Here is a 27,356-nt window from a genome sequence, read left to right as displayed (position 1 = left end):
GCTTAGGTATTCCACAGCATGTGGGATTTTCCCGGAGCAGAGATCGAACCCGTGTCCCCTGCATTGGCAGGTGGATCCTTAACCATCAGGGAAGCCCTGAAATGGGCTATTTTTAAAATATTCTGTTCCCTGTAGATAGTCTGAAGTTTATTTCATTTCTGTAAGGGTAGTCAACGTAGTTGTTTCCTTGAGTTTAAGATCAAAAGTCTGTAGGGTTTTTTTTGTTGTTGTTATCTGTTCTTTTTCTGCTAGTTCTTTTCTGTTACAAGCTGGATGTTGTATTTGAAAAATTATTTATTTATAAGATTCATTTGAAGCCCATAGCAAGGTTGTTTTCTCCACAGAGAACTTGCTCGTGTCAGGTTATCTGTGGACACAGGTGATCTAGAGGTCACCTTAAAACAGGCTTCGCCGAAGATATTCCTTCTGTAGGTAGGACTGTAACTCTTCCCTGGATCTTTTACTTTCTGTTCACTTCCACCCTAAGATTGTGACTCTGAAGTCTCAGCTTATTGTGACAAATCGTCTTTATCCTCCCCCTTCCCTCCTCCCTTCCATTTATCTATTTACCTGTTTACTAATTATGAATAAATTTTTAATAATAAATATGTATTCATTATTTATTATGACTCCTTACCTTGCCAGAACCCTGGGGCTTTGCTTTCCATCAGAACAACGTTCTAATTTTAGGGGATCAGACAAAGACCCTTTGGGCTTCCTTGTTTGCTTTCTTTGAGTTCTCATTTTCTCTTCACTTTTGGCTGTATGCTTGTTTGTCAGATGTAAAGAACAGACTTGTGGACACGGGGAAAGAAGGAGTGGGATGAATTGTGAGAATAGCATGGAAACACGCACATTACCCTATGTAAAATAGATAGCAAGTGGAAATTTGCTGTTTGACACAGGGAGCTCAACCCAGTGCTCTATGACAACCTTGAAGGTGGAATGGGGAGGGAGATGAGGGTGTTGTTCAGGAGGGAGGGGACACATGTATACCTATGGCTGATTCATGATGATGTATGGCAGAAACCAACACATTATTATAAAGCAATTATTCTCTAATTAAAATTTTTTTTTAAGTGAGACAGATGAGCAGAGGAAGAGGGAAGTGGCGGGGAGCGGGGATGTTAAAGCCATTCTCTTCGTTCCTCAGTAGGAAACTTCACCTAGTCTGCCATTACTGAAAACAGGAGTTACCTGCAAAAACCTTGATTTCTTATTTTTAAAACTAAAAAGCAATCACACTTTTAAGGATCATCTACATACTCTAGCTACTTGCCCTTTCTAGGCATTTTCCTTTGTGACCTCGGCACCTCTACAGTAGAACAGATTTGTTTGAGGAGTAGAAAAGGAAAGAGAATGAGATCTCGAGTGCAATGGTTGTGAATTAATCATTGTTTCAGGACAGAGGAGAGAGGCACACACAGTAGCAGTGGAGTAGAGTGCACTAGATCAGATATTAAAAGATTGTTGATCTGATATGCTGCTTATAGAGGACTACAGGGTGTGCCAGCTTTTGGTCATTTGGGGATACAAATTACAGTCTTTAAAATTCCTAACTTGCTTAAAGAAGGGCTTTGTGATTTCTTGTTTTGGTGTTTTTCACCTGATAATTCCTGTGCATCCTTCAAAACTGAGTATAGGTGTTATTTCTTCCCTGACTGCCTTTCCCAAACATTGAGGTACTCCACAGATATTTACTGAATGCACGGTAATGGGTTGGTGGGTGACTTGACTTCCCTTCAATTCCTGCAAGAGTACCCTGACTTTATTCTTTCAAGTACTGATTGCTTGTCATTGTAATGGTCTGTTTTCTTTGTTGGAGGGCAGAGTTACTTTCTCTTTATTCTCTAGGGCCTAGAGAAAAGATCCCTTCCTGGCAATCAAGCATGTTTCCTGGTACATAGTAAATATTAGATAAATGCTTAATGAGTGAGCATCTGCTCTTGATGTGAAAGGAGTAGATAATTGGAAATTAAGAGCAACTGTGGACATTTGAAACAAGTAATTTTGTGTAGTGTTAACTACTTAGGCTCTTTTGGTATTCATTTGGCCTTCTAAACAGTGCTACTTTGAAAGAGGAAAGGACAAGTTTGTATGACTAAATGTTTGCTTTTGCTTCTACAACAAGGCAAAAACATATACATAGTTTGTTCCACAAATCCTCTCACTAATTTATGCTGCTTGGTTGCTGAGAAGAGGTCATTCTCTGCCACTGCTTCAAAGGTGTTTTTTCCTCATACAACTGCTTTTCCTCTAAACGAGAAGTCCTAAATCATGTAGTCAATGCAGTATAAGCACATTCCTCATTCTTTACGGTAGAACTCATCTTTGTCCTGTCTGGATGAGTATGAGCTGTTGTTTGTTCACCGTGGTTGATCTAGGGATGGAAGGGGCAATTTTAATTTTTTTTAAGATGGAGACCATCAGTAAATATTAGGGTTAAAAGACCTAGAACAGTTTCATGGCTTGAAAATTGTTGAAAGTTTCAGAATAATCATTTCCAGTTCTCATACTAGAAAATTGATCCGTAAAAATATATTTAGCACAAATAACTGATTAGACTTATGCAGTTTTCTGATATTGGACCATTTACTAAGCCTATAATTTTCTTTTTTAGTTACCAGATTGAAAAACAGAAATCAAATGGAGTAGAAGAGATTAGAGGGAGAGACTGGCTTAAGAGGGCAAAAGGAATTATTATTGAAATTAATTAGTTCTGTTATATTTATGTCAATAAACTTATGATTTTGACAGTACATATTTTAGCCTGATGATTTAATAAGTTTTCATTTCCTTGCATTTTATTAAAGAATAGGTCAATCAGAGCCATGTAATTGGCTTTGGTTGCAGTTGTACTCTGACTTTAGTTGGGAAACTTTTGTTGACAAGATAACTTTTCATGGTTGATTAATTGGCTTTTATTAGGCTAAACTTAACGGACAAAACTTAGCCATGTCTTCAGTTAGTCTGAGGGCTTATAAAATAGAAGTGATCTGAAATTGTTAACCACAAAAGTTGCATCTATTATGCATTACATGGGGACAGTAAAGACTAAGGTCATTTAAAGTAGAAATTGAAAGGTGATGCTTCTTCTATAAGTTATATATTTTTTAAGGTACACTTGATTGTGAGTGGTAGATAGGAGAATTGACCTTCAGAACTCAAGCAGTTTCCCTGACTTTTCAGATAAGCCATTGTAAAAATTGCTAAACTAAATTTCTTAGTATTCTCTTAATTCTAATCGTCATGTGAGAAAAAGACAAATTTTAACTGTGGCCCTGTTGTTTGATAGAAAAAGCTGTATTGGTAAAGGGGAGAGAGTGGAAGGAAGAAGAGCCCTTGAGTTAATCTTTTAGTTTTCCTAGCTATGTACCAGATGACCTGAAGTGTTAAGGGGTACACTGCCTTTTGGAGGCAACTTCATTTATGTTTCAGTTTTTGGATAAAAAACCAACATTGATTTAATTGATGAATAATATTTACTGAACATCCTACAAAATGCAGTGCCTTGGGCTGGGTACTGTAATGTAAAAAGATGGATTAGATAGTGAATCTTGACTTCAAGGAGTTAAAGGTATAATAAGGACATTAAAGTTTGAAGACTACCATATGATGTAGGAAGTGGTAAGTTCGATAGGAATGTAAAGATACCTTGAAGGCCAGTCATCTGGGATTTGAATCCCAGCTCCATCTCTACTGAATGGTCTTGGTAAAGCTGCTGAATTTACTTAGGCTGTTTTCTTACCTGTAGATGAGGAAAAGAAATGCCTGCCACATAGAATACTAGGAAAGAGGTGGGGGGTAGATATTTTAAAGCTGGAAAACTTTTAGCTCCAGACTTGTAATACCTTATTGCCTGTTCAGTTCTCTTTTTAACATGTCAAAGAACCATTTTAACCTTACGTTCAAAACCTGACTTGTGAGCTCTCTTCCAGAATGTTTTCTATCTCCCTGAACGGCATCAACAGTCTCTTTAGCCAGACATCTGAAAGTCACTTCCACTCCTTACACCATTAATCCAGTCCACCCAGAGCTGTTGATTTTACACCATAAATTTTGTTCATCTTAATTAGTTCTTTTATCTCCATTGCTACCACCATAGGTCAGGCTTTCATCATCTCTCTCACATAGGCTACTGTTGATAACTTTTCTGTTTCCCCGAATGTATTCTCTCTGCCTGTCTCACACCAGCCAGAATAAACTTACTCAAAATGTACATACAGGTCACTTGTCTGTGTAAAACTCTTCAATGAATTTCCATTGTCCTTAATCTGTAGGTAAAATCTTAAAGTCATGTTCATCTCACCCTTTTCTGCCTTGCTCATTATTATATTCCCACAGCCTAGCACAGTACTTCTTCATAGAAGATGCTCATATAGTTAAAGGGATGAACAAAGGAAGGAATGTCTGAAAGAACCATATCTGTAGTTGAGAGATTTAGCTCATCCCTGTATTTCCTTCTTGTTAGGCTGCATGTAAATGTAGTTCAGTTGCTAAGTCGTGTCCGATTCTTTGCAACCTCATGAACTGGAGCATGCCAGGCATCCCTGTCCTTCACTGTCTCCTAGAGTTTGCTCATACTCATGTCCATAGAGTTAGTGATGCCATCCAACCATCTCATCCTCTGTTGCCTCTTCTTTTGCCCTCAATTTTTCCCAGTATCAAGGTCTTTTCCAATGAGTCCCAGCATCAGGTGGCCAAGGTATTGGAGCTTCAGCATCAGTCCTCCCAGTGAATAATCAAAAATTGATGTCCTTTAGGATTGACTGGTGGTTTTATTTGTTTGTTTGTTTTAACCCTAAATTAGTTATTTTTATTTATTTTTGGCTCTGCTGGGTCTACGGTATGGCACACGGGGTTAGTTGCCCCACAGAATGTGGGATCTTCCCAGACCAGGGATGGAACCTACATCCACTGCATCAGAAGGCAGATTCTTAACTCCTGTATCACCAGGGAAGTCTTAGGATTGACTGGTTGGATCTCCTTGCTGTACAGGGGACTCTCAAGAGTCTTCTCCACCACCACAGTTCAAAAGCATCAGTTCTTCAGCACTCATGCTTCTCTGTGGCCCAACTCTCACATCCATACATGACTACTGGAAAAACCATGGCGTTGACTAGACAGACCTTTGTCAGCAAAGGTATCTCTGCTTTATGCTATCTAGGTTTGTCAGAGCTTTTCTTCCAAGGAACAAGGGTCTTTTAATTTCATGACTGCAGTCACCATCCCCAGTGATCTTGGAGCCCAAGAAAATAAAATCTGTAAACAGTTTCTAGTTGTTCCCCATCTATTTGCTGTGAAGTGTTAGGACTAGATCCCATAATCTTAGTTTTTTGTATGTTAAGCCAGCTTTTTCACTCTCTTCTTTCACCTTCATTAAGAGGCTATTTAGTTCTTCACTTTCTGCCATTAGAGTGATATTTTCTGCATATCTGAGGATGCTATTTCTCCTGGCAGTTTTGATTCCAGCTTGGAATTAATTGAGCCCAGCATTTTGCATGATGTACTCTGCATAGAAATTAAATAAGCAGTGTGACAGTATACAGTCTTGACATACTCCTTTCCCAGTTTTCAACCAGTCCGTGGTTCCATGTCTGGTTCTAACCATTGCTTCCTGACCTACATAGAGGTTTCTCAGGATACAAGTAAGGTGGTCTGGTATTCCCATCTCTTGAAGAATTTTTCACACAGTCAAAAGCCTTATTGTAGTCAATGAAGCAGAAGTAGATGTTTATCTGGAATTCCCTTGCTTTTTCTGTGATCCAACAGATATTGGCAGTTTGATCTCTTGTTTCTCTGCCCTTTCTAAATCTAGGTTCTATATCTGGAAGTTTTCGGTTCATGTACTGCTGAAGCCTAGCGTGAAGGATTTTGACCATTACCTTACTAGCATGTGAAATGACCACAGTTGTACAGTAGTTTGAACATTCTTTGGCATTGCCTTTTTTGGGGATTGGAATAAACACTAACCGTTTGCAGTCCTGTGGCCACTACTGAGTTTTCCAGGTTTGCTGACATATAGAGTGCAGTACTTTAACAGTATCATCTTTTAGGGTTTGAAATAGCTCAGCTGGAATTCCATCACTTCCACTAGCTTTATTCATAATAATGCTTTTTAAGGCTCACTTGACTTCACTCTCCAAGATGCTCGGCTCTGATGAGTGACCACATCATCGTGGTTATCCAGGTCATTAAGACCTTTTTTGTGTAGTTCTTCTGTGTATTTTTGCATGAAATGTTCCCTTGGTATCTCTAATTTTCTTGAAGAGATCTCTAGTCTTTCCCATTCTGTGTTTTCCTCTAATTCTATGCACTGTTCACTTAAGAAAGCTCTCTTATCTCTCCTTGCTCTTCTTTGAAACTCTGCATTCAGTTGGATATATCTTTCCATTTCTCCTTTGCCTTTCACTTCTTTTCTCAGCTATTTGTAAGGCCTCCTCAGACAACCATTTTGCCTTTTTACATTTCTTTTTCTTTGGGATGGTTTTGGCCACCACTCCCTGTATAGTAATATGGATCTCTGTCCATAGGTCTTCAGGCACTCTGTCTACCAGTTCTAATCTCTTGAATCTGTTCGTCCCCTCCACTGTATAATCATAAGAGATTTGACATAAGTCATAGCTGAATGGCTTAGTGGTTTTCCCTGCTTTCTTGAATTTACACCTGAATTTTGCAATAAGGAGTTCATGATATGAGCTACAGTCAGCTCCAGGTCTTGTTTTGCTGACTGTATAGAGCATGTGAATATCCATACATATTTATAGAGGTGCAAGTGAAGTAGTATTTCTGAGTTAGAATAATTTTTATCATCTTTTTTCCATCTTCACATCCCCTCTTTACTCCGTTCCATCACCCTCCCTCACCCCTCCTTGTACCATTTTACTTATCTGAAGTTGCTGGGCTATGTAGTTCAAAAATATACACATGCACACACACCCATTTTCTTCTCCCCACATAATTAACGAAGGCAAGCTATTTGAAATTCATGTGAATGACTCTTACTCTAAGCAGATTACTTGGTATGCATGACAGTAAAGTAAAGTACTGCTTTGAGTTGCTGCAAAACAACCATTTGTCCTCCCAGTGGAGGATCAAATTCCCCTGTTCATAAATTAGGTCCCTGTTGATGAGGCACAAAGCTGCATATGTCAGTTAAACAGGTATTTGAGGATCTCAGGAGTTTCATTAGTGAATAGTCTTGCCCTGCTCTTCTCAGAGAATACCAAGGCTGTATGAGAGCCGAGTTAGAGTGTGATTGATATTTGGTCTATTAAAGGAGTTCGAGAATATTTTCCACTTGAGTCAGATGATTTCCATGGAGAAATGAGTCTCATTTTGTAATGGCGTGTCCACCCATAAGTTGGCCCTCAGAGGCTGGGAGTTAACCTCAACTCCTATAATTTTTGTAAATGAAGTGAAGAAAACTAAAATTGAAGACCACAGCCTTTTAAGGCCAGGCTTCTGCTTATTAGTTTTCACAACAATGGTATAGTAAGCGTTTAATGTTAATTTATATTGTATTTGGTGTTTCTGAGCCCTTTTTAGGAGAATATCTCACTTGAGCAAGTGCAATTAGACAAGTTTTATAAGTGATGAATCAAAGCTGGAAGAAGCCCAGTAGAGGTCCTGCAGCCAAGTAGGGATTTGAACCTAGGACTTGACTGCTCATTTCATCACCCTATTGCATCTAATCCCAGTTATTAAATTTGTGCTGATTTTGTAAACTTGTTAAGTTCATAGGGGAAGAGCTTTGAGATCCACAGTTAAAGGTCGTGTTATAGGTATAGAATATCAACAGAAAGAATAAATTTTAAAGCAATATAGAGACTAAAGAGGAAGATACTGTTGCAGAGAAGAAGGTAAGAATTTAAAAGTATCTAGTATCATTATAATTTATAAATTCCCAAGACAGTATTTCTTCTGGCTTAATGCTGTTGTCTCTACTGTTTTGGCTGTTTGTGCACATACACACACCTTTACTCATCTCCCTAGTGTCTTTTGCTGTTTTTAGTGCAGGGATAATAATCACCAAGAAACCAACAGCCCTAAAGCACAAATGACCTTGTTTCTTTGGGAAAAAGGAAAGTTAAAAGTGTCTGCTTTCTGGTTTTTTGCTTGTTTGGGGTATGTGTGTCTGTTTATAATTAATCGATACTAGATAAAGATAAATTAGGGTATTATCACTCAGGTTGTTTTATAAAACCAAAGAAATAATTTGGAAATATTTTAAAGGCAGTTTTGGCCCACTTTTTAATAACTATCTTAACCATGTTGTTGTAATTTCTGGCCATATAAATTGTATACTTAAGGGACAGCAGAGGTCAGCAGAGGTGGTTATATTGGGTTTTATGAATGGGGGAATCCATAAGTAGACAAGTGGATCTTTTGGCCTCACATATTGTAAGGGGAGTGGGAGTATCACTGTTTGCTACACTTCTGGAGTATATCATTAACCCTTGCTCTGGTCTCTTATGCTCTTCCTCTAAAGCCTTAAGCCACTGAAACTAGGTATAAGGAGACAACACTGGTTTATCTTTTGGTGTAATAGTTAAGCTCCAACTTAAATACAAATTGGAGAGAACGTGCAGACTACTGTAAATGAGTTCTCAAGTAGGCAGAATTCTACACACTTTATTAACTTACTGGATCATCACCACAAACCTGAGAGGTAAATAGTTATCTCTTGATGTGTAGTCTGGTTGAACATTGTCAGCTCCTTCTAACTGTGTGTCCTTTGGCAAGTTACTTTAATCTTTTCTTCACTATTTTCCTCATCCTGTAAATTGGAAATAATAGTAACCTTTCCTTACCATTTCCTCATGTGGTAAAGATTATGAAATATTCACGCAAAGCACATAATGAATGCCTGTAGACATTAGCTTTTGTTATCTAACTAGTTTATGATTACTTGGCAAAAACAAGTTACTGTCACAAGAAACAGAAGTTTGGTTTCTGGTCCTTATTCTGCTATTAAGTAGCTATGTGATTGTAGGCAAATTTTCCTCTGAGATAAAGGAGCTTCAGTTTTCTAATACTTGTTTTTTAAAAACTTTTTATTTGGAAGTAACTTCAAATTTACATGAGACCAAAATAAAAATAGTACACATAGGACATCAAAAGCACAGACAAGACAGAAGAGACAGATTAGACTTCATCAAAATTTGAAAGTTTTGTGCATCAAAGAATACAATCAGCAGCTTACAAACACAAACCACAGGGCTTCTTTGATGGCTCAGTGGTAAAGAACCCACCTGCAACCCAGGAGATGCAGGTTCGATCCGTGGTCTGGGAAGATCCCACTTGCCACGGAGCTACTAAGCCCATGAGCCACAACCACTGAGCCTGTGCTCTGGAGCCGATGCTCCACAATGAGAGAAGCCACTGCACTGAGAAACCCATGGACTGAACTAGAGAGTAGCCCCTGCTCTCCGCAACTAGAGAAAAGCCCACACAGCAACCGGGACCCATCACGGCCAAAAAATAAGTAAATAAAATTATTTTTTTTAAAAAGAGACAAATCACAGAATGTGAGAAAATATTTGCAAATAATATATCTGATAAGGGATTAATGTCCAAAATATATAAGGAACTTCTGCAGCTTCAGTTCAGTTCAGTCACTCAGTCGTGTCCGACTCTTTACGACCCCATGAATCACAGCACGCCAGGCCTCCCTGTCCATCACCAACTCCTGGAGTTCACTCAGACTCACATCCATCGAGTCAGTGATGCCATCCAGCCATCTCATCCTCTGTCGTCCCCTTCTCCTCCTGCCCCCAATCCCTCCCAGCATCAGAGTCTTCTCCAGTGAGTCAACTCTTCACTTGAGGTGGCCAAAGTACTGGAGTTTCAGCTTTAGCATCATTCCCTCCAAAGAAATCCCAGGGCTGATCTCCTTCAGAATGGACTGGTTGGATCTCCTTGCAGTCCAAGGGACTCTCAAGAGTCTTCTCCAACACCACAGTTCAAAAGCATCAATTCTTCGGCGCTCAGCTTTCTTCACAGTCTAACTCTCACATCCATACATGACCACAGGAAAAACCATAGCCTTGACTAGACGGACCTTTGTTGGCAAAGTAATGTCTCTGCTTTTGAATATGCTATCTAGGTTGGTCATAACTTTTCTTCCAAGGAGTAAGTGTCTTTTAATTTCATGGCTGCAGTCACCATCTGCAGCTTAACCCTCCCCCCCCACCCCCCCGCAAAGAAAAAACAGTTAAAATACTTGCATAGTCATCTCTGAATAAGATAAATGGCCGATAAACACTTGAAAAAGTGCTCAGTATCGCTAATCATTAGGAAAGTACCAGTCAAAATTACAATGAGATACTACTTTATACCTGTTAAGATGGCTGCTCTTTTTTTTAAAAAGCTATTACTTGGAGAGGATGTGGAGAAATTGGAATCTTTGTGCATTGCTGTTGGGAATATAAAATAATGCAGCCACTGTGGAAAAGAGTGTGCTGGTTCCTCAAGAAATTAAAGATAGCATTGCCATATGATCCACAATTCCACCCAGAAGAATTGAAAGCAGAAACTCCAGAAGATATTTGTACATCACTTTTTCTAGCAACATTATTCACAATAGCCTAAAGGTAGAAACAACTCAGGTGTCTATTGGTGAATGAATGGATAGACAAAATATATATGTACAATGGAGATATTCAGCCTTAAAGAGGAAGGAAATCCTGGCATATGCTACAACATGGATGAACTTGCTAAATGAAAAAAATGAGCCAAATGTAAAAGGACAAGTAGTCTACAATTCCAGTTGTATAAGTTACCTAGAGTAGTCAGACTGAGAGAGAATAGAATGGTGGTTATTAGGAGTGCAGGGACGAGGGAGTCGGTGTTTCATGAGTATGGAATTCCAGTTTGGCATGGTGAAAATTTCTGAGGATGGATGGATGTGATGATTGGACAAGAATTTGAAAGTACTTAATGCCTTTTAACTGTATGCTTAAAAATGTTTAAGTTGGTAAATTTTATATATATTTTACAATAGTTTTTAAAAATAACATGTTTCAGCAAAATAAAAATAGTACAAAGAACATGTTACCCCATTTGCTTTATCATGTGTAAGTATACTTTTGTACATACCTACTGTCTAAATTCCAGTTTTGTCATTTGACCTGATAGTATTGTTTTTTATAGCATTTCTCCCCCTCTAGTACAGGATACAGTCTAGTCTAGGGTAGGACATTGTATATAGTTGCCATGTCTCTTTCAGTTCAGTTCAGTTCATTCTCTCAGTCGTGTCCGACTATTTGTGACCCCATGAATCGCCATGAATCGCAGCACGCCAGGCCTCACCAACTCCCGGAGTTCACTCAAACTCACGTACATTGAGTCAGTGAGTCCAGCCATCTCATCCTCTCTCTTCCCCATCTCCTCCTGCCCCCAATCCCTCCCAGCATCAGAGTCTTTTCCAGTGAGTCAACTCTTCACATGAGGTGGCCAAAGTACTGGAGCTTCAGCCCCAGCATCATTCCTTCCAAAGAACACCCAGGACCGATCTCCTTTAGAATGGACTGGTTGGATCTCCTTGCAGTCCAAGGGACTCGCAAGAGTCTTCTCCAACACCACAGTTCAAAAGCATCAATTCTTCTGCGCTCAGCCTTCTTCACAGTCCAACTCTCACATCCATACATGACCACTAGAAAAACCATAGCCTTGACTTGACGGACCTTTGTTGGCAAAGTAGTGTATCTGCTTTTGAATATGCTATCTAGGTTCCTTTATCTTTTATAATATTTACATTTTTGGAGAGCACAGTATATTATTCCCCACTCCTGACTTTTCTTAATAGAAGCTTCCTCATTTTCTGTTTGTGTTTTCCTTGTAATTAGATTGAGGTTACACAATCTAGGCCAAAATATGCACGGCCTAGAGACTCATTACATTTTTTTTAATATGATTGTGTTTATTCAGATTTATGCATTGGACAGTGTCCCATCAAACAAACAGGGGGGTTCCCTCAATACATTTGTTGTTAAATGCAGAGTTAAGGGAATCAAGAAACACTATAGGACTCTTAGAGAATGGAGATAACTGGATTGGAGTGGTTGGTGATGAAAGAGACTTCATTTTTTACTGGTTTGGTAGAAAGCATGTTTCTGAAATTTCACCAGCTTTTCCTGGGTATAAAATTTTGCGTTAGTTCAGCCAATATATATTACCAATTTGTATTAAGCTTGCTCATATATTAAATCAGGGGAAAATTAATGTTTTTTTAATGAAGTGTATTTCTCAAATGATGATCACTAGCCTATCGATTATTACATAAGGTTCCCCAAATAATAAAATAACATTGAACTTTGATGTATGAGAGCAAGTGTTTATTCCCTTCCTGGTTTCATCAAATATTAGAGTAAGACTAAGGTTAATACTCAACTTTGCCACCATTCTAGAGCCGTTTAGCACCCCCTCTTTGAGCTGTAGAAAACTGCTGAAAGCTTTTTGTAAAATGTGTAAATAGTAGCAATGGTGATGGGTGTAACCTCAATGCCATTCTTCGCTTTCAGACTGCAAGAGCATCCAAGCTTTTGATGAGGAGGTAACAGGCTACTTTGTAGGATAGGATCAGGGCCAGTATAGGCTTAGATATGTTTCTTGGAGTTCTGTTGTTTTACTTTTTCCCCATGTTTTAGGAAATACTGATTGGCACAGTTAGGATACATTCATTGGTTAACCAGTAGAGAGTCTGAGGTATACTTGAGACCATTACTGTAAGATGACTTTTTTTCTTCCCATATGCTTTTCAAAAATGGTTCCTTGGCATTTATGTGTTTTGTTTCTGCAGTTTGAAGAAAACAGGTCTGAAACAAGGTCTTACTCCCCAGCTGCCTCTCAACACAGTGACTACCAGCTCTCCAGATACCAAGTCCAGCTTTGTCCGCCAACCTGTCTGACATGTCGGGACCCGTGCCAAGCAGAGCCAGAGTTTACACAGATGTTAATACACACAGACCCCGAGAGTACTGGGATTACGAGTCACATGTGGTGGAATGGGGGTAATAATTTCCATTCACTTCACTGTACTCATCCAAAGGGCTGACTGTGGTGAATTTGTTGAGTAATTTACGTCAGAAATTCCCTGACTGCATTTATAAACCTCAAGATTGAACCCAGTTTTTGGTTTCTTCTGCAATAAAGAAACAGGTTATTGGCTTTGGCAAATTAACAGTTTTGATGGGTTATCATTTAAAAATTATTTCAATCTTTTATTTTTTTTTTTCTCTGATATATATATAAAGCTGGTAACAAAGAGTTACCTATTAGCTTGCTCAGCTAAAGGCTTTGCAGTTAGATGAGAATTAATACTTGAGAGAGTTTGAAAATACTAGACTCTTACATAAAAGAATTTTTGAGGTCAGAGAATGTTGTCCCATGATGATACTGATGGATAAAACAGTTCTCCAGAAAGGTGTCCTCTTTCTGATGAGAAGCAAAATTAAAATCTTAAAACATTTGCCCTTATCATGAGACTAGCCATGTGTAACATGGAATTCAGCCCCTTTTCCATTCTGAACAGTTTCAGTCTGCCTGAACAGCTAGCTATATTTGCCCTTCTAATCCTCTGTGCAGTCTCATCTGGATTTTTGCATATCTTGTCCCAGCATAGTGTGTACTTACTAAAACTGATCGGGTTGTATGTTTTGTGATAAAATTATTTTGATATTCAAATACAAAAGATAGCAATTTGAAAACTCAGTAAAGCTGCAGCTCCTATATGTTACATTTTATATTTGTCCACATGTGATTTTCATAGCATGTGAGTGTTTACAAACAATCTTCAAAAATTATCATAGGTCATTAAATTTATCATTTTAATCCTGATGATTAATATGTTGATGGCCATTAATTCTTAACAGTAGGTATATTGCCTCTGCACAAGGAAGCACAGTGTGCTTCAAAGATGCCATCAAGAACTGTGGTACAGTGCCAATAAGTGTTATTGATAATCTTAATTTTCCTTTATATCACATGCTTTGGACTCTAGGAATATCTGAGTTTTACTGCAGAAATTTCAGCCACTGTCTTCAAATTAAGTGCAGTGTGCTTAGTTCTGCTTAAATGACACTAAACAACCCTTTTGAGTTTTTGGCTTAGTGCTGTTTGCTTGGTTGCATTTATCTTCTAGGCCCTCCACAGGAAAAGAACTCAACCAGAACTAAGCTTCCTTCCCTAGACCTGTGATGATTATTATATTGTCCATTGTCCGTAGTACCTTTTGCCTTCTCTGTTCATTCACTTTCTTTATAGTTGCTTAAGGAAAATGAATGGTGGATTTTTTACATGTTGGATTTTCAAGGGTCCACAGCAGAAGTAAATAGCATTTAGGCCTTATTGAAAAGGCTGTCATTCTTCAGAGCAAACGCCTCTAAGTTGTAAGCAGAGACAAAGAAAAAGTGTTGGCATTTTCCCTTATTCCTTTTCACCTCAGATGTTGCTTTGTGGTCTTGGAATGTGGGTGAAGGTAGCGGGAGGAACACCAGACTCTGACTCGTGTTCTGTAATGTGGTTTGCAAACTCCAGTACATGCACTGTCCTCAGAGCCTTGGAGATCAAGTTGGCGGTCAGACCTATATGTTTGAAAGCCGCTTATCTGCAAAGAGACCTATTAAAAATCAGCAACTCCCAAAGTGTGGCTGAATTGAAATATTCTTACAGCACATGTTGACTTCTTGCTAGATGCCACCAGTGGGCAAGGCTGTGGGGGGCAGGAATATAATAAAAATTATTTTCCAAGGGAAAGCTGTCTGTTGTTGGAGATAAACATACATAACAAACCCCAGTACAAGCTATCTACGCGTGGTATGTCAGTAGAAATATAAACAGCTTGGGATTTGAAAGAATAACTGAAAGACTTAAATTTTTTAATTCTGGGATTTGGAAGACACATTTTTAATTGGCCAACTTACAAAATACAAAGAAACCAATTAAGGAGTTTTTGAAATAGTCTTATTTCTTTTACTCTACTAGGTATAGTTTTGTATGGACTTCTCTGGTGGCTCAGATGATAAAGAATCTGCCTGCAGTGCAGGAGGCTGGGGTTTGATCCCTGGGTGGAGAAGGGAAGGGCTACCCACTTCAGTATTCTTGTCTGGGAAATCCCATGGAAAGAGGAGCCTATAATCCATGCGGCTATAATCCATGGGGTCGCAAAGAGTCGTACTCAACTGAGCAACTGACATTTGACAGTTTTGTAAATTGAATTAGTACTTGATAATTTGAACTTTATAAATCATTGTAACTTTGATTCTTTTTGTTCCCAGAAATCAAGATGACTACCAGCTGGTTAGAAAATTAGGTCGGGGTAAATACAGTGAAGTATTTGAAGCCATCAACATCACAAATAATGAAAAAGTTGTTGTTAAAATTCTCAAGGTAAGTACAAAAAGATTGTAATTCAGAGGTTTTAAGTAGCATTTGAAGGTATTTTTCTAGTGCTTTTTTTTTTTTTTTCTAGTGCTTTTAATGCCTTTATTTTACTGTTCCTTTGAAGTTGATAGAAGAGATTATCTTCATTTGACAAATCAGGAAACTGAAGCAAGAGCAGTTTTTTGACTCAAGTCAGACAGAAGAACACTCTACAGGCCACATTGGCCTGTGGGCTACTGGCGTGCAGATTGCTTTAGTTACAACTGCGCTGTGCACTGCCACATACCAGGAACTCAGCATACGGTCCCTTAGCACAGAAGCTCCTCCATAATTGACACAAGAAGCAGAGGGCCTGACGTTCTCATATGCCAGGAACTCAGCATACAGTCCCTTACCACAGAAGCGCCTCCATAATTGACACGAGAAGCAGAGGGCCCCAGACGTTCTCAATTTATAGCACCCATATTGCTTCAGTAACTTTGATGATGCCCCTAAGCCAAATGAAACAGGTTTGTTTCTTAAGTTCAAATAACTAAAAATAGTATTTCTGTTTCAACTTGGTAGCCTTTTAAAAAATTATACATATGAAGTTAAAGAGAAAAGTAATTTTGTTGTATTCTTCTGTCACTATAATTAATTACTATTGGGATATGTATACCTATTCGTCGCTACACAGCTTCTCATATGGCGGAATCACACTGGACATCGGTAGCCTCATTTCCTGTTCCACACTGGTTTTTGCATAATACTTTTTGTCACAGCAACTGCTGAAAACCCAGCTTCACAAAGATATGCCATCAAAGAGAATGTAGTGCAGTGTAATTTTGAAGCTGAACTACCTCAAGCTGGTAGTGTGCTCAGTGACTGGCAGACCACAAGTAGTAACTGGTGCTTCCCTCAAAAATTAAAAAGCCCACAGAGCACCTATGAATTTTCTGGGGTGTTTTGGTGTACCTTTCTGGAACCAGAGGGTTTAAGTATTTATATCTTATTGTGTGTACAAAGAGAACTAGGCTGAAATCCAGACTTTTAGATTCTAATCCCACTTTAAAAGTGATTAGCCACGGTACTTGTTTTTTTAAGACATGTTTATCTGCGAAAATGAGATAGTCTGGCTTTACCTGTTTTTCTCAGAGTTATTAGGATCAAGCACAAAATTGTATATAGATACATACTTTGGAGACCGAAGTTCTATTAATTATAAAATGATATTCCTACACAAAAATATATGATAGACTGAGGTGATAGATCATTTAGAGTCATATGAAAGGCACAAATAGTGAGTCTTACTGTGTAGAAGACAGTGGTGGTGCTTGGGAAAAGGTCTCTGAAACTGTTTTCAGGGCCTGAGTGAGGAAGATTTGGATTGGTATGCATGGGAGGGTGGGAGGGAAACATAATCTAGAATGCACAAGATAAGAAGAGAGGAAAAAATAAGTGAGAGAAATGTTTCATATGGAAGTTTACATAGGAAGTAAACTTGGAAAGGGAGAATAAATTAGTGATGACCTGGAAAAGATAACCTCTGCATTCCCTTCCAGCCTAAAAATTACAATTTTTGTCTCTTCTAGGTTGTTGGGAGCCATTAATGGCCTTTAGTGATGGGTGGTTTGGAAAGATTTTTTTATTTAAATCTCCTTCCATTTATTAAGACAAAATTTGCATTGATCACATTAAATTAGGGTTTAAGTGACTTGCCTGGTTTATCACAAACTAGCTTTTGTAAGTTTATAGATTTTAAAGGATTCTATAGGAAAAACGTTTGTAAACCAGGAGGTATTTGCCATCAACCAGCAGTAGGGATATAGCAAGTAGTAGAAAACAGAAAAATTAATGGATTAGTTTCTGGAGAGAGGGGATTCCCTGGTGGCTCAGATGGTACACATTCTGCCTGCAATGCAGGAGACCCGGATTCAATCCCTGAGTCAGGAACATCCCCTGGAGAAGGGAATGGCAACCCACTCTATAGTTTACTTGCCTGGAAAATGCCATGGATGGAGGAGCCTGGCAGGCTACACTCTATGGGGTTGCAAAGAGTCAGATACAACTGAGCAACTAACACTTTGACTTTCCTGGAGAGGAGAAACATCTCCTAGATACTCTAGCAGATGAGAAAGATATAGTTGAAGCAAAAAGAAAACTTAAAATTAGCTAAGCTTCCCACCCAGTGTACTGAATTCTAATAGAAGCAAGGCTGAGTCCATGGATTGAATTAAAAATGGAATTCACGGTTAGTCTAATAAAATAGCTTTCATTTATTGAATGCCTACTTTGCATTGGACTTTTTTTTTTTACTTTTTGTCCACCCAAGGTCCTCATTGGTGTGCATGACTTTGTCTAATTATGGCAACCGGGGGTTACTCTCTAGTTGTGGTGCAATGGCTTATCTTGTTGCAGAGCATGGGCTCTAGGGCACATGGGCTTCAGGAGTTGTGACATGCATGCTCAGTAGCTCTGCAGCATGTGGAATCTCCCCAGGCAAGGGATTGAACCTGTGTCCCCTGCATTGGCAGGCAACTTCTCTGCCACTGAACTACCAGAGAAGTCCCCACATTGGGCCCTTTTCTAGCTGTGGTATTGACATCACAATTCTGCAAGACCGGTGTAAAGTTCAGAAATACTTAAGTATCTTTCCCAAAGCTGCACAACTACAAAGCCAGGTTTTGAGGACAGTCTGTTTCTAAAACTTTCTCCTTTCTGCTATACCATGTGATTAGAACTCAAGGTTTAAAAAGTCTGCAGTATTGTTGAGTAGTCCCTAGACCTAAATCATCAACCTGGGAAATGTCTAAAAATAGCTCTCCAGCTCTGTTCTCAAGATTCTGATTAAGTGGGTCTGTACAGTTTGTATATTAAAAACTCCAGGTTGATCATCAAAGTTCAGTAACCAGTAGTCTTGTTAAAGAAGAGATATTATATGTTTACAATAATTTCTAAGAAGTGTATACTGTGTGTCAGTAGCCTTAGGTGACCAAAACTGATAGGAAAGACTCACATGGTCCATTGTGGCAGACACAGGTCACACTGAGCATTTGAAATATGGCTGATCCAAATTGAGATATGCTGTAAGGATAAAATACAGCAATTTTAAAGGCTTAGTACCAAAAAAAGAATATAAAATGGTTCATTAGTAATTTTTTATATTGATTTAAATATTGAAATGATAAGATTGTGGATATTTTTTTTGTTAGCCCTAAAATATTAAATGTGGGTGCTAGAATATTTTAAATACACATGTGGGAAAATCCCTAGCAGTCCAGTGGTTCAGACTTCGTCCTTTCACTGCCATGACCTCTGAGTTCATTCCCTGGTCAGGAAACTAAGATCCTACAAGTCTGATGGCATGGCCAAAATAGATTGAAAAATAAAAATAAAATACACATGTGGCTTGCATTGTATTTGGACCAGCACTGTTTTAACTGTTTAGAAAGAAGACTTTGTAGAGGAGGTGCATTTGGACCACAGCCCTTCTCAGAAAAATGAAAGCAATTTCTGTACTAAAACAGATGTAGAAATGATGGGTGAAGACAAAGAAATAGGAAAGATATATTGGTTATAAAGCTAAACAGATATTATGTCTCAGCCATATTCTGAGATCTTTTTAGATGTCTCATTTGAGTCTTGCAATAATTTTATAAGTATTCTTACTGATCGTTTTACCTGTAATTGAAAGGTTTAGAAAGGTTATATAACTTGCTCATAAGCACACAGCTAGCAAGTAATGAAAGTAGGAGTCACATTAGGCAATCTGACTCCCAGGCCCACATTTAACTGAAAAGGTTATACTACACAAAGATAGTTTGGCCATCTTTGCTACTGGTCTTGATTTCCTTCATTTCTGTAGGGTGTTTAATAAGACTTAAGAGGAAGGAATGGAAAGAGCCCTGTGTTTCATTCTAATGTTAACACATAAAGAATGATCATCAGAATTAAATGCTAATTCTGCAGAGTTCAGGTGTTTGGAGTACAAATCTTTATTTTCTTTCAATTCAGTATTGCTAAGTAGCTGCAGAGTACCTGGCACAGGACTAGGAGAGGGGGATTCAGAGATGAGTCTGACACATTTCCTTCCTTCAAGGAGTTCATAAGCAAGCCATTTGTGTATTATACTACCCGTTGAAATATCCTGAAATAATTGTTTTTAATGATGTACTTTTACCCTTTCAGCCAGTAAAGAAGAAGAAAATCAAGCGTGAAATAAAGATTTTGGAGAATTTGCGAGGCGGTCCCAACATCATCACACTGGCAGACATTGTAAAAGACCCTGTGGTGAGTATAGTAGGCACTAGTAAGGCCCACAAGGGCTGAGGTGGTGTTTGACCTTGAGCACAGCTGGGCTCTTTCTGTTCTTCCCTCTGCCATTAAGTCCTGCTTTAAAAGTGCTTAATCAGTTATACCATTTGACTAGTTCGGGTCTTTCTTTCAAAGAGACCTCCACCCACAGACTATTTCTTATTCTTCTAGGCTAAGAGACTGATAGCACTGGAAACTGAAATGTGTTAATCCATTTTGCAAACTCAGGTCCGATGCCGATGGGCGATGGGCGCATTGTCGGGCTGCCTAGAGCCTGGTGAGACTTCAGCTCCATATCTTCTGTTTGAAATCCATCCCCAAAGTGACCTAAGTGTGGTGATAATCAGAGTGGGGAGGGCTTGTAGCAATAGAGGGTTTCCTACTACTGAGGCGAGGACTGCCAAATTCACCATGTAGTGTCCACAAACATTGTGCCCACTAAAGCTGCCAGGTCTATTGCTAATGTGTGTTTTCTTTTTCTTTCCCCTAGTCACGAACTCCCGCCTTGGTTTTTGAACACGTAAACAACACAGACTTCAAGGTATAATGTATAACCAACCATTTCAAGCGGGGTTTTAGGCCACATAAAAAACCTTTTAGGGATGTTACTGTTAGAAGAGCATCCTTCTAACTTACTTTAAAAGAGCTTTTCATCCTGATAGTATTAATTTAAAAATAGACATACTCTTGTACAGTGCCCACTTTCCACATCTTGTATTTTGCTCTTTTCTTTGTTTAATGCTCTTTAATGACCAGTGTGTAGGTTTGTCACCAGTTGACAGTTTACCATTCATTTGACAGTTCTCACTGATGTCAAACTTAATGAAAGCAACAGCTCATGTTTAATCAGGATCTGGCCTTACAGCATTTTGCTTTAAAAATGACAAAGTTCCAGAAGGAATATATTGTATATATATAAAAGCCAGGACTGCTTGCTTATACCTTAGAATTCCTCAGAAACTTTAGGCTCTTGATCTTAAAAAGAGATAGATGGGAAAGAAAGAGTGGTAGTAAATTCTGCTAAAACACAAACTCCTGCAATAGGTATCTCTGACTTTTAGCCAGTTTCAAATAATTCTCAATTCCAGTACAGTAGAAGAATGTGGGCACTCTCTTGGATTTTAACTTGCAGAAATATTTGATTTGCCTTTGCACAAGTCCAGTATCAAGAATGTTGGATGTCAATAAATGATTGAATTCTTACGCTGAGAGGACAAAAACAAGGAAGAAAAGTTTACTTTCAAATTGGGACAGAAATATTCTGTTAAATTGTCCTGATGTGTTTGGCAGCAAGCCATCTGCGTACCCACTGGTGATCTGCAGTGGCTATGACTGTGTAGACCAAAGGTGGGTTAATTCCCTACTAAGGAGGTTATGTATTTGCCCACATTCCTTTTATGAGAAGATCTGGAAGTAAATGAAAAACAAAACTAAGCTGAAAATGTGTATCAACGCATGTTGCAAATATCAATTGGTATGCTTCCAAAAGTAGATTATAGTTTGAACAATATGAGCTTAAGTAGTTCTTCACTTTTACATATAGAGTTGAAACCCCAAAGTATATCTTTAAAGTTAATGTTATGTTGGAGAAGTAGAGACTGGTAAACAGACAGGTCTTAGAACAGTGCTACATGAGCCAAGTCTTGATTTGAATTACTACAAATGAGGATGAGAAGTTGCCTTCCTTTCAGTACTATTTCATGGCTCAAATGTTGCATTTGTCTTTAACAGCAATTGTACCAGACGTTAACAGACTATGATATTCGATTTTACATGTATGAGATTCTAAAGGTAAGGAATTCTTGAATATTAAATATCTTTGGATTGATCTCCCCTTTGTTAAATAATCCAAATGACTAGAAAAGCCAGTGGGTTGACTTTGTAAAATATGTTGGGGTGGGGGAGTCTGTTTCTGTAACTACTTAATAAACTAATAGCATCAGAACTCATGCTGACTGAAAGATAGGGTCTAGTAGGAATATAATTTATAATGCTTTGGAAAGGGTATTTAGAAGAGAGGTTAAAAGACTCCTTAACAAATATTTGTAATCTCTATCAAAAATAATTCCTGATGTACTGGCTTCTGGTATACTTTATTTCACTTAAAATTGGTCAAATAAAACAGTAAACTTTGACTTAACCCTTAAAGAGCCATTGTCCTAAGGATTGTGTGAATCTCTGCTTAGAAGTTGCTGATTTAGAATGAGCTTTGATTTCTAAAGTGGGATCACCAAATACGTTGCTTCCAGTACTCAAAAGATCAGCTTTATAGGTAAGAAAATTGCTAAGAGTTGACTAGTGCCTTACTAAAGGAGGGTTGACGTAAAGCCTACATTTGAACTATAGAAGTACCCCAGAGAAACTATGCCAGCAGCAGTATTTTATCTTTCATTGGCTCATGCAGTCTTGTGCCACACAGGACTTCACAAAGTTAAGGATATGCTTGTCTAACCCTGGGTATCATAGGAACCCAAATTGCCCTTCAGAAAGGACAAAAACTTGGCCAGTGACTTCAGCTGGCTTAAAGGCCTGGATTAGCAAACTCCAGAAGTTATGCCACTCACTAGCTTGAAGTTGGACTTGGTTTTCAAATCGTATTTGATGTCATAAATCAGGAGTTTGCAAACTTCTTTACAAGGCCAAATGGTTTAAAAATTTTTGGCTTTGTGGGTCACAGGGTCTTGGTCACACTACTCAGCTCTGCTGTTGTAGCATGAAAGCAGCCACAGGCAACATGCAAGCAAATAGTTATGGCCATTAAACAATAAAACCATTGATAAAAACCTTCCAATAAAACATTCACAAAAACAAACAGCAGGTCATATTTGGCCCATGGGAGCGTCGTGGTTTGCCGACCTCTATTGTAGACTCTTAGCTGCCAGAGATTTACTATTCTTTGAATAAGAGGTTTGTAGTACAGGTCAGGTTTCTTCCTTTGAGGGGCTCATATTTATTAAAATAATCCAGGCTCTCGGTAAGAGGGAGAAATTAGAAGCGATGTAGTTGGTATACATTTTGAGTCTTTAACAAAAAAGATGTTGAAATACCTCTGCAGAAACAGGTCTTCGGAATTTAGAGTCTGTGGGTTTGCACAAGTTTCTGAAAAATACCTGTGGAGCTGATTGTCCTAACCTTGACTCTCAGGAGTGTTGTGGGGCTTGAAGGAAAGCTGGAAGAGAAAGTAAAAGACTTCAACTAAAAAAATCTCTTATACAAGCTAACTCTTCCCTTTTTTACATGTTCCTCCCACAGGCCCTTGATTACTGCCATAGCATGGGGATTATGCACAGAGATGTCAAGCCCCATAATGTCATGATTGATCATGAGCACAGAAAGGTAAAGTGATAGAAGGACAAGTCTTATTTATCAGCACAAGAGAGTTAGCAGCCCATTTTTCAACATTTTATCCCTAGCATCTGTCATAGTCTGTGGTACCTATTAGGCACTTGATAAATGTTTGACAACTGAATGAATGAACAAATCAGTGTGGAATCTAAAATATGGCACAAATGAACTTATCTGTGAAACAGACTCACAGACTGGATGCCAAAGTGAAGTTGGGTGGGGGAGGGGTGGGCTGGGAGTATGGAATTAGCAGATGCAAAACTATTATATATAGAATGGATGAACAACAGGGTCCTATTTTAGAGCACAGGGAACTATATTCAATATCCTGTGATAAACCATATGGAGAAGAATATGGAAAAGAATGTATATAAATGTATAACTGAATCACTTTTCTGTACAGCAGAAATTAACACAACATTGTAAATCAACTAGAATAAAACAAATTTTTAAAAAATCACAATGTTTAAAACTTCATTCATATTCCTATCAAAAATAAAAGAGATTAGTGTTGTGGGTAAAACATTAGTTTGGGTTTTAGTCTTATTTATTGAAAAACTACTCTGTTGGGAAATGCTTTTTCTCATCTGCCTCTTTTTTTTCTTATAGGGGGTATACAAGTAATATTTGTTGTACGTGCCACTAGGTTATTATGAGGATTAAGTGTGTACAGTTGTAAAATGGATGAAATATTCAGAAACTGCTGATGCAGGTGTCATGAGTATTAGTTGCAGTATAACATTTCTGTTTTTTAAGGTGACCCAAGCCCACCTTTTGTATGCAGTGATGGCTCTCTGTTGCAGGCTTTGGAGATAATAGGTGATTTATTCATTCAGTTAATATCCTGTTACACATTTACACACTGTGTGTAATGGATACTATTCTAGAGGCTGGGGTGTATGTGTAAAACAAAAAATTCTTGTCCATAGAAGCTTGCATTTGAGGGAGACTGGTGGGATACAGAGTTAAAAGTGGTATGGAAGAAAAATAAAACAGGAATGGGGAGTGTCAGAGGGTGTTGCAATTTTAAACAGGCTGACAAGGAAAAGATTTTGTTAGGAAGGTGACATTTTGTAGAACACTTGAAGGGAATTAGCTGTGCAGTTTTGAGAAGAGGGTATAGCAGACGCTAAAACCCTGAGACAAGAATGTGCCTGGCATATTGAAACAGAACAAGGGTAGAGCTGGGATAGAATGAACTCGGGGAAGAGAAGAAGGAAATGAGATTGAGAGAGATAAATAGAACCATATCTTGTAAAACCTTGAAGATCACTGTCAGACCTTTTCTCTGAAGATACAGAGATTTTTGCAGGGTTTGAGCAGAGGGTTGATAAGTTCTCCGTTCTGTATTTAAAAGTTCACTACACATCTATTAGTACAGCTAAAATTTTTTTAAAAAGGATTCCAAATACAGACAGGAATGTGGAGTAACTCAATCTCTCATACATTGCTGGTGGGGATGTTAGGTGGCACACTCATTTTGGAGAATGTTAGTCTGTATTGTTTTATAGTTTGTCAGTTTCTTTAAAAGCTAAACATACGCTTACCAGATAACCCAGTAGTGACATTTATCCCAGAAAAACAGACTGAGATCTATATAGAAACTTTCAGTTGGGTAAATGATTCATTAAACTCTGATGTATCTATACCATTGTAGTATCATTACTGATTAGTAAGAACTCTTGGATAAGTCTCATGCTGAGTGAAAAAAAACAATCTCAAAAACTTAAACTGATGGTTCCATTTCTATAATTCTCACGATGACAGAGTTAGAGAACAGAAGGGTTGCCAGGGATTAGAAAGCAAGAGGAAGGAGTAGCGTAAAGGATAACTGTTGTGATGCTCTTTTTCTAATCATGGACTAGATATGAATCTAGCTGTATGAATCTGCATATGTGATAAAATCGTGTGGAACTATACACATGTGTAAAACTGTTGAAAAGAAAGGTCTCTGAATTGTGTCAGTTTCCTGGTTTTAATATTGTACTATAGTGACGTAAGATGTTACCATCGGGGAAACTGGTTGAAGGGTACACAGAACATCTCCAGATTCCTACGGATTTATAGTCATTTTAAAATATTTTTTAAGAGGATCATTTTGGTTCCTGTGTGGAGAATTGAGGGTAAAAGTGAAAGGTAGACCAGTTAAGAAAAGCAGCTATTGCAGTGAATCAGAGATTGGTGAAAGCATGGACCAGGGCGGTAGCAGTGGATGTGATGATAGGCTCAGAATCTGATAGAGCCATCAGGATATATTGACAGATTAGACGTGGGATAGAAGGGAGAGGAGAGTCCAGGGTGAAAAGTTTTTAACCTGAATGACAGGATAAATGGAATTACATTTAAGGTAACAGAGGAGGAGGAGGATTCCATGGGAAAACAGGTTTTGCAGTGAATAATCAGAGTTTTAGTTCTGAGATGTCTTTCAGATGATCAAAGAGAGATGGCTGGTGAGAGGTGTGGGCTAAATATAGGTGGGAATATCAGAGATGCTGTGTGTGAAGCCACAGACCGAAGTAGTCACCTGGGAATACTTACTGATAAGACAGGAAGCTCAGGAATAGCTCTGATATTAAGATGTTGAAGAGCAAGACTATAAAAAAGCTACATTTTCATATTTTTTGTTATATTTCCCTTTGTTTACTAAAAGAAGACACTGAACCTAATTAACTGAAGTTTTGGAGACAGTGCTGGAACAGTCAGGCGTTACTCAGGCCCTTCTGCTCACACTACAAGTTATGGTCATGCTTTGCATGAAGGTCAAGTAAGGTTGCCTCTTGTCCTTGCTACTATTGGGGTGGCCAAAAAGTTTGTTTATTTCTCCATACGATGACTCTGGTAGCACTTAATTGTCTTTAACTTCATTGGAAATAGTTTTGTTGGATTATATTGTTATCAGTGTGTGTTTTTTAAAAAACTTAGCCAAATTGCTGAATTTTTGTGAAGCCATTTTAATGTTGAAGATGGAAGAAAAAAAGCAACATTTTCAGCATATTATGTTTTATTGTTTCAAGAGAGGTGAAAATGCAACTGAAATGCAAAAAAGGATTTGTGCAGTATGTGGAGAAGGTACTGTGACTGATTGTGTCAGAAGTGGTTTGCAAACTTTTGTACTGGAGACTTACCGCTGGATGATGCTGTTTGGTCAGGTAGACCAATTGAAGTTAATAGCGATCAAATCGAGACATTGATTGAAAAAAATCAATGTTATATACCACGCAAGAGATAGTCAACATACTCAAAATATCCAGATCAAGCGTTGAAAATCCTTTGCACCAGCTTGGTTATGTTAACCACTTTGATGTTTGGGTTCCACATAAGTTAAGTGTAAAAAAAAAAACCTTCTTGACCGTATTTCCGCATGTGATTCTCTATACTTAAACATAACAAAATTGTTCACTTTTAAAACGAATTGTGACGGATGATGAAAGTGGATACTGTACAGTAATGTGGAATGGAAGAGATCTTGGGACAAGTGAAATGAACCACCCATCAACCACCCCAAAAGCCGATCTTCATCCAAAGCTGGTGATGTTGTATATGTGGTGGGGTTGAAAGAGAGTCCTCTGTAGTGAGTTCCTTCTGGAAAACTAAATGATTTAATCCCAACAAGTACAGCTCCCGGTTGGACCAACTGAAAGAAGCGCTCCAGAGTTAGTCAACAGAAAATGGGGATAATCCTCCACCAGGATAACACAAGACCGGATGTTTCTTTGATGACCAGGCAAAAACTGTTTAACACCTTGGCTGGGAAGTTCTGATTCATCTGCCAAATTCACCAGACATTGTACCTTCGGATATCTGTTTATTTTGATCTTTTGAAATTATCTTAGTGGAAAAAACGTCGGTTTCCTGTAAGACTGTAAAGGCACCTGGAACAGTTCTTTACTCAGAAAGAAAAATTGTTGGGAAAATAGAATTGTGAAATTGCTTGGAAAATGGCCGGATGTAGTAGAACAAAACAGTAATACGTTGTTCAATAAAGATCTTGGTGAAAATGAAAAATGTGTCTTTTATTTTTACTTAAAAACAGAAGGAACTTTTTGACCAACCCAATACTATTTTGGTAAGAGCTGTATTTTTATTTTTCTCCTGTGTACTGAGCATTGCATTGAATTCTAAATATTAGCAAAGGTGAATAAAACAGTCCCTATCCTCAAGGACCTTACAGTCCATATTTTGTAAAAAAAAAAAAAAAAAAAAAGTAGAAAGCAAATATTCAGTAAAGAGTTGTAGGTTCTATTAAAGAAATTTATCTGAGGTTGGTGGGTGAGGCAGTTCAAAGACAGTAGTTGCTTCTATTTACATAATTAGAAAAGATTTCATTGAAGGAG

The 27,356-nt window shown here is 38.2% G+C and overlaps 1 protein-coding gene and 1 long non-coding RNA gene across 3 annotated transcripts in view; both read left to right on the top strand.

Annotated features, from left to right (window-relative positions):
• CSNK2A1 (casein kinase 2 alpha 1) overlaps window positions 1–27,356 on the top strand; it is a 57,798-nt gene that overhangs the window by 19,946 nt on the left and 10,496 nt on the right. The window contains exons 2-7 of one of the 2 annotated variants that reach the window (XM_006049567.3): window positions 12,803–13,013; window positions 15,279–15,390; window positions 19,552–19,653; window positions 20,168–20,218; window positions 21,409–21,468; window positions 22,930–23,013. In XM_006049567.3, the coding sequence (XP_006049629.1) occupies window positions 12,913–13,013; window positions 15,279–15,390; window positions 19,552–19,653; window positions 20,168–20,218; window positions 21,409–21,468; window positions 22,930–23,013 (510 nt within the window). In that variant the 5' untranslated portion in view covers window positions 12,803–12,912. The remainder of the gene's footprint in view (window positions 1–12,802; window positions 13,014–15,278; window positions 15,391–19,551; window positions 19,654–20,167; window positions 20,219–21,408; window positions 21,469–22,929; window positions 23,014–27,356) is intronic. The other variant, XM_044927775.1, reaches the window with a different exon arrangement.
• On the top strand, window positions 23,362–27,145 carry LOC112578751. Its single transcript, XR_003103067.3, has 2 exons — window positions 23,362–23,841; window positions 25,676–27,145. It is a non-coding gene; the product is annotated as an uncharacterized LOC112578751 (long non-coding RNA).

Source organism: Bubalus bubalis, chromosome 14 (genome assembly GCF_019923935.1).
Source record: "Bubalus bubalis isolate 160015118507 breed Murrah chromosome 14, NDDB_SH_1, whole genome shotgun sequence".
Taxonomy (NCBI): Eukaryota; Metazoa; Chordata; class Mammalia; order Artiodactyla; family Bovidae; genus Bubalus; species Bubalus bubalis.
The sequence above is the reverse complement of the archived record's forward strand: the minus strand, read 5'-3'. Positions and strand labels throughout refer to the sequence as shown.